This window comes from Eufriesea mexicana, unplaced genomic scaffold, assembly GCF_001483705.2.
Source record: "Eufriesea mexicana isolate 0111107269 unplaced genomic scaffold, ASM148370v2 scaffold1247, whole genome shotgun sequence".
NCBI lineage: Eukaryota > Metazoa > Arthropoda > Insecta > Hymenoptera > Apidae > Eufriesea > Eufriesea mexicana.
This window is the reverse complement of record NW_016909379.1, coordinates 171473-178342: the sequence shown is the minus strand read 5'-3', so window position 1 is coordinate 178342 and position 6870 is coordinate 171473. Positions and strand designations below refer to the sequence as shown.

The window sequence follows — 6870 nt, the reverse complement described above, 5'->3', positions numbered from 1 at the left end:
ATATAATGTAAAATATGAGATATCTTAAATCGTAGAATTATAAAGAAGTGTTTATCAGTTGACATTACATTAAAAAGTTTATAGTTTAGGAAAAATTAACTTTATCATCACTTTTAATTTTAATTAAATGTCTTTCAAGCACTTTGATAGTTTTTTGTTAAATTATTGATGTTACGACAAGTTTACAAGATAATCATATTGTCTTTTGCATAAATTTACATATTTTATTGTTTTGTCGATTAGGTTTACCGGTAAATTTCATAGGTGACGTAAGTGTGAAAAGAAAAAAGAGGAAGCATGGAATTGAAAGGGCGACGTGTAACTAACAGTACGAAAATATAGGTCGAGACAACATCCAATAAAAGATGCGGGCTACATGTTCTTGAGGTAACGGCTGTACCCCCCACTTTTTAGAAATTTACAAAAAACGAAAGCAATCTTATCATACAAAAGGTATACTCTTTATTATCGCTTGTAATGGCTAACAAATGATATTTTTTGAACTCTTTGGTATAAAAAAAAAAACAAGGTATTTAACATTTAGTATGAACTTTTAAAATATTTAAACAAACACATTTTAGTCAAAAGCTCTTCGTGATATACTACACATGTCATATTTAATAAAAAGTTGTCTTAATAGGAAAAATATTGTTAAATTATTATTATGGCTAACATACAGTTTTATTTATTTATCTTTGTTGACAATTAATTATTTGCGAGTGTTTCAACAAGAAGCTATATTGTTACCTTGAATATTAACGAAGTACGGAGAGTTATCGCTATTTTCCTTGACGGTCGTTTGCACGATTACACTTTATGTGTAAAATTGGTTCCACACACTTTCATAGAAATTTGTACGTTTAATCACTCTCTTACCGAGTACCCTCTATGAAAAGTTTACACCGACTACGATAAACGATTAATTTTCTTTAATATCCGTACCTTTATATTAATTAAAATGTAATATAATAAAAAAAAAAAAAAAAAAAAAAAAATAAAAAAGAAGATTACAATAATCGAAAGGTGTGAGGAACACGCAACGCACCGTCGAAATTGTAGGGAACACAGCGCGAACAATACTGGTGACTTTTCAACTACACATGGTACAGCTTGAAAGTATTGTATGAGCGCCGCATAAATGTTAACCCTACATACATCGCTGTACAACGGTTGAGTCACAGTATAAAAAACATTTTAATCATAATCATTTTACAAATTTCGAGAAATATTAAAATTAATTCGTAATCGATGAGCACGTTCTGATCTCGAAATCATAATGATCTCGAAAGATTTCTTAAAACATTTTTGAGTCACTTTTTTAGATTAAGATAGTAATAAAAATATTCATTTGTTCGTAGATACATTAAATATAAGGAACGAATTCATAGTGAATGTTTTTAATTTTGACCATATATGCATATTATAACATAACGATATTATTATTAATTATATTAAAAAGATTTAATTACTATAATAAATAATTATAACTTTACATAAATCGAAGTTTTATGATCGTGATAGTATTTGAAAAACATAACAATATCAAATATTAAATATAATACAAATTTCCGTATAATTATAATTTAATGACTAGTTGTAAAAAAATCAACAGTCTTCTATATCTTCAAGTTAAAAATATTTTTTTTTTTTCTAATGCAAGTTTTTAAAGATGATAATTTGATAAGATGTTTCTGTGGTTTTGAAATTACTTTCAAAATTTCAGCAATGATAATTATTGAACTTTCAACGTATATATTCATTTTTAATAACTATAAAAGACTGAATTGTTAATAGTTCTTTCTAATTTCTAATAATTAATCTTGAAATGATGCGAGGTGATTCTGATATTATTTTTAAAATAATTATTTAAATTACTATAAATTTTCCAAAGTGTAATTGATCATTACAAAAGTTACATTTGATTGTCAATGTTCCAAAAAGTTTGTTAAATTATTATACATTATTAAAACTTACAATTCAAAATTGTATTGATTTTTTCTATATGAATGTAAGCAACCATATATAGTTTCCATTTGTGGCAATTTTAAGGATTTTGGGAAACTTTTAAATAGATTTTACATTATAATTTAGTTCCACATGTTGGCTTTTTTAGGGTCACATGCACTATATTTGTATAATAAAGAATGTCACATGAGATATCCTTCTCAAAATGGAAGGAATAGTAAGTGAGACGATAAATTCGTGTATAACAATATTCTATTCACAACGATGATATGATAAAGTAGCATCGAGAGGCAACAATTTTCTTCTTCGGGAACGGTACAACTTACATTATATATATATATATAATGTATAGTATATAACAACACTGCGGAAAGCTTGAAAACACTCCATTCAATTACATTTATTTTTCTTTTCTCGTCGTTTATAGGCATATTTATAACTATTTATATGTATGTATGTACGTATATACGTAATACATGTGTATATATATATATATATATATATACATATATATTATATATATTTATACACATATATATTATTTCCTAACGTAAAATTTATGTTATGCTATGCTACGTTAGAAACTTTGAATAATAATACTTTCCATTATCAGCACATAATCATTATCTTTCTCTCGATCACGAATACACAATAAATAAATATTCATTCATTCAATTATCACGCGACTATAATTTCACAAAAAATAATCGAAGTAGCAGCATTTGCAACCATTAATATTTCTGGTAAGAATGCTGGAATAGTTAAGAAAAGGACACTAACGTAAAAACAAATTTCGATTAGAATAATTAACATATGGATTGTATATGAGTTATATAAATATAAATTAATAATGCAATAATTTAACTATATGGAACTTTATGCGCGCAAATCCCCTTTTCTTTAACTATTCTCACGTGTTGTACAAAATGCACATTTACTCACATCGTATTCATAAGACTAAATTCTGTCGATTGCTTAATTTCTTTGTTTCAGTCGTGAAAGGCTTTCACGTTTCATATTTCTCAGAGATGTAGCTATATTTCAAAATTACAATCAATCGTTCTAAATACATTCAAGTATCTTGCAAAATGATACTTTCTATACTTAAATTGGGTAACTCAGCTTCGTTCCAATGGTGTGATACAGATTTCTGGTAATGTAAACACATACATTTTTCGCTACTGTATCGTAGTGTAGCTTTTCGGTGAGATCATCAGTGTACCTTCCTACTTTTGCTAATTTCTTGCGAAACACGAAAGTACTACCGTAGATTTATAAAATATCTGAAAGTGAACATAATTCACTACTATTTCTTTCACTATAAGCTATCCTGTTGATATTACAAGAATTTCAGGAAACGGTTTAGCAGTTAAAGTCAATATTATAACACTGGTTATATTTAGAATTGAGTTCGATATCGTCGTGTATAATGTGTTCATTGTTCTTTGTTGTATTGTTTGCTCATTCTTGCATTTGCATGTCACACGATTATACAAAAAGTTGATATTAGAAAACTAACTAATGTGATTAATTACTTTATGTAAAACCAAAAGGAGTGACTCAGCCGATGTACAGAGTGTTTCATCTTAGGCTCTGTTTTCTAAAATGTTTCGTAGTATTTTGACAACTCTAACTCGTAGCCATATCAAGAATAACGTAACATTTTTTATGTTTCGTTATTTTACAGTCGATAACATGACGGGGGGTGAAAGATACATGATCCTTCTACACAAACGTAATCATTAGTACATATTGTCACTCGGACAAAGTGGTACCAGCCACTTCTACATCACAACCAAGGAATCTAAAATTGACACCTTCAGTTTTTCTCACGCACACTCAATTTCATTCGTTATCTTTACCTTTCATCCACAAAAAAAAAAAAGAAAAAAAGAAGTAACAACAAGAAACTAAACACAGAAGCAGGTACTCTAAGAGTTAATCGTGTATCGTATGTTATCGATACAGATTTGATCACAAAGAGAGACAAAGGATAACGATAATAACGCTAGTACGCTTCCTCAGAATGCCCGAAGTGTATATGTGTGTATCAACAAAGTATATTGAAAAAAGACCATCGCATTATTATCTGTACAAATAATGTTGTTATTCTACTATCGACATGAATTTACGTATTCTATATAAAATATACAAATCCTTAATATACTACAAGAAAACTATGGCTTTTCGTATTTTAGTTTAGAAAACAAGTCAATTATTGTATGATTTAACTAACTTTAGATTTTTTTAAACATAATCACAACTAAAAATAAAAAGTATCGTTGTTTCAAAGTACCATTCGCCCCCTGCCATTATTAGAATTTCTTCGTTTCTTTTCTTTTCACATTCAATCTCGATATTGGTCAATGTACGTACTTTCATCAAATTTAGTTGATTCATTTCACGCAAATATAAATGCTACATGCTAAAAACGACAAATCATTCCGCATAGTGCCTTTATCGTCATGCGTTTACATTAGTGTGCAATAAATCAACTAAACTCAGTATGTATATATATATAAATATATATGTATGTGTATGAATTGTGTAGCGTGTATCTACTTTTGCAAGGGGCACTATTTATAATATTTACAAGAAATTAATGTGAGATTAACATACACACACATGTATATATACACATATACGATTAACGCCTGACAGATACAATATGTAACATATAAACAGTACTCTTCCCTTCGGTTATTTTCGCACTTATATCCAACAACTGATTAAAGCTAGCCGTAACAATACTAAAGTAAATAAACATTGTAAGGCATTAACACATACGTATACGAGCATTACTGTCAAACTGCAAAATTAACAATAGATTCGGTGAAATTAATTTGCAGTATATGTATATATATATATGTATATATGTACGTATATACACAAATATATATATATAATGATAGCATCTGGTCCAATGAATATTAAGTATTCATGTAAATAACCAATCATTTCTTACATATGTACACATTAGATATCAAGATTTGTAACATAACTAAAGATGACTCAACGTTGATTATTGTCGCTGTTCGTCATGTCGCAGATTATAATCTATGTGTTAGCAACCATTTCATGTTGTTCTGTGTCCTGCTAGAGAATAAATTTGCGACATAATAAACGTAGGAATTGTCTGGTCGTTTCTGCAAACCGTCGAGACAAATAATCGAACAAACAAGCGTAATAAAACGAAGGAGATAAATCTACGTAATCTCAATCGGTACAGAACTTTTTATAGCGCCTCAACAACGAAACATGCACATATAATAATACTAGTACTCCGCAAACGACTGAAGATGCATCATAAATACCGCAACTGGAAAAGCGCGGTAATTTTGCACATATATGATACGAAGATACTTGTATATAATGTACACAACTCTATATATATATAGAAGAGAGTCGCTAAATGGCAGTAGGGAATCAAATAAGCTGATACGTCGTAGTGCCAAGTCCTGTTTCCTTTTCAAGCACCGGCAAATCCATATACTTCTAGTACTCTAATCTCGAAATCGCCACTTGCACAAAGAGGTGGATTATTGAATGTAGAGCACCGATCTGTTTTACCGTATCTTATATTTTCATCCATCCATATTGCCTGACCGTCTCTAGAAATAATAAAATTATAATTTAATGAGTATATAAAAATATATAGTATTATAAAAATTATATTTAATGCTATCATTTATGTTAACTTTGAAAGTGAAGAAGACTTTTCAAATTTTTACAAAAATATTTCTTTTATCTTTTATCATAATAATCTATCTCATTATATATCTATTAACAAATATAATCAATTAATAATAATTTCCATTAACAATTATTAAATTTTTGGCTTATGGAATTTATGAATATATTATTTTATAATATAAACAAGAAAAGCTTACCCTCCACCAATTGTTATCATTTTGGAATCTGCCGCCATAAATAACTCAGCTGAATGATGGACTTTAGAATCATTGTGCGAAGAATCCATACCCACCCAAGGGTATTTTGCTCTTTCGGGATACAAGCTGAATAGAAACGTTTCACCTGTTCCGAAATAGGCTTGCCTTTGTCCTTTATCATTCTTCAAATTACGTTCACACCATCTTGTGGAGCAATAGGCACCAAATACCTTATAGCAAACAATACAAATGAATATTAATTAAATATTTTAAATGAGGACAAAGAAGTAAAATTATATGAAGAAAAAACTTACTTCATTATTACATGTTTTGATCATTAATAAGGTCGGTTCATGTTGCTCTACTCTCACGTAGAACGTCGTCAGAGAACAACCATGCTCTTCTGTTGTATACAATAGAATTGGTTGATACATGGTAATCCGCATAGGCAGCCAGGACCACAATGTGAATAACTGTCACAAAGCAAACAGAAAAAAAATTAAGAAACATATTTATTATAGTCGGTATTTATAACTGTGCAAACATTAGTTCTCAATAATTTTCTAGTTGTTCAAGTATACAGCAAACTAAGTCACAGCAGCGGTAGATCATGCGCTTGACTGAAAAAAAATTAATATAATTGGTGATTATAAAGCGAGACAATATAAAAAAACTATATTTATCCTTCTACTTTTAATAAAAAATAAATAAGTTTATTTATCAAATTAAATTTGTCTTTTAATAAATTTATTTAATAATAATTTATATTTACAAATTTAAATGTTATATTACACTCCTGAATATAATTGCTTATTTCTATTAATTTTAACGTAATGTAATTAAATTATTTTTTAAGTATTTCTTTTTTCGCATAAATAGTTTCTTATTGTTTTTTAGTACTACCTGCTTTAAAATAATTCTCACATACAAATGTCCTATTGTTTGTCACTAACGATATCATAACTTATAATTTATTTTTCTAAAAATCTGTAATATGAGTGCATTAAAGACACTA

General features: G+C 28.4%; 1 protein-coding gene across 2 annotated transcripts in view; it reads right to left on the bottom strand.

The window, feature by feature from the left end:
• Positions 1 to 2722: 2722 nt before the first annotated feature.
• The window catches only part of sky (GTPase-activating protein skywalker), a 50023-nt gene continuing 45875 nt past the window's right edge, over positions 2723 to 6870 (bottom strand). Inside the window, exons 9-11 of one of the 2 annotated variants that reach the window (XM_017900472.1) lie at positions 6170 to 6328; positions 5856 to 6085; positions 2723 to 5576 (exon numbers count right to left, since the gene is read on the bottom strand). In XM_017900472.1, the coding sequence (XP_017755961.1) occupies positions 5435 to 5576; positions 5856 to 6085; positions 6170 to 6328 (531 nt within the window). In that variant the 3' untranslated portion in view covers positions 2723 to 5434. The remainder of the gene's footprint in view (positions 5577 to 5855; positions 6086 to 6169; positions 6329 to 6870) is intronic. The other variant, XM_017900473.1, reaches the window with a different exon arrangement.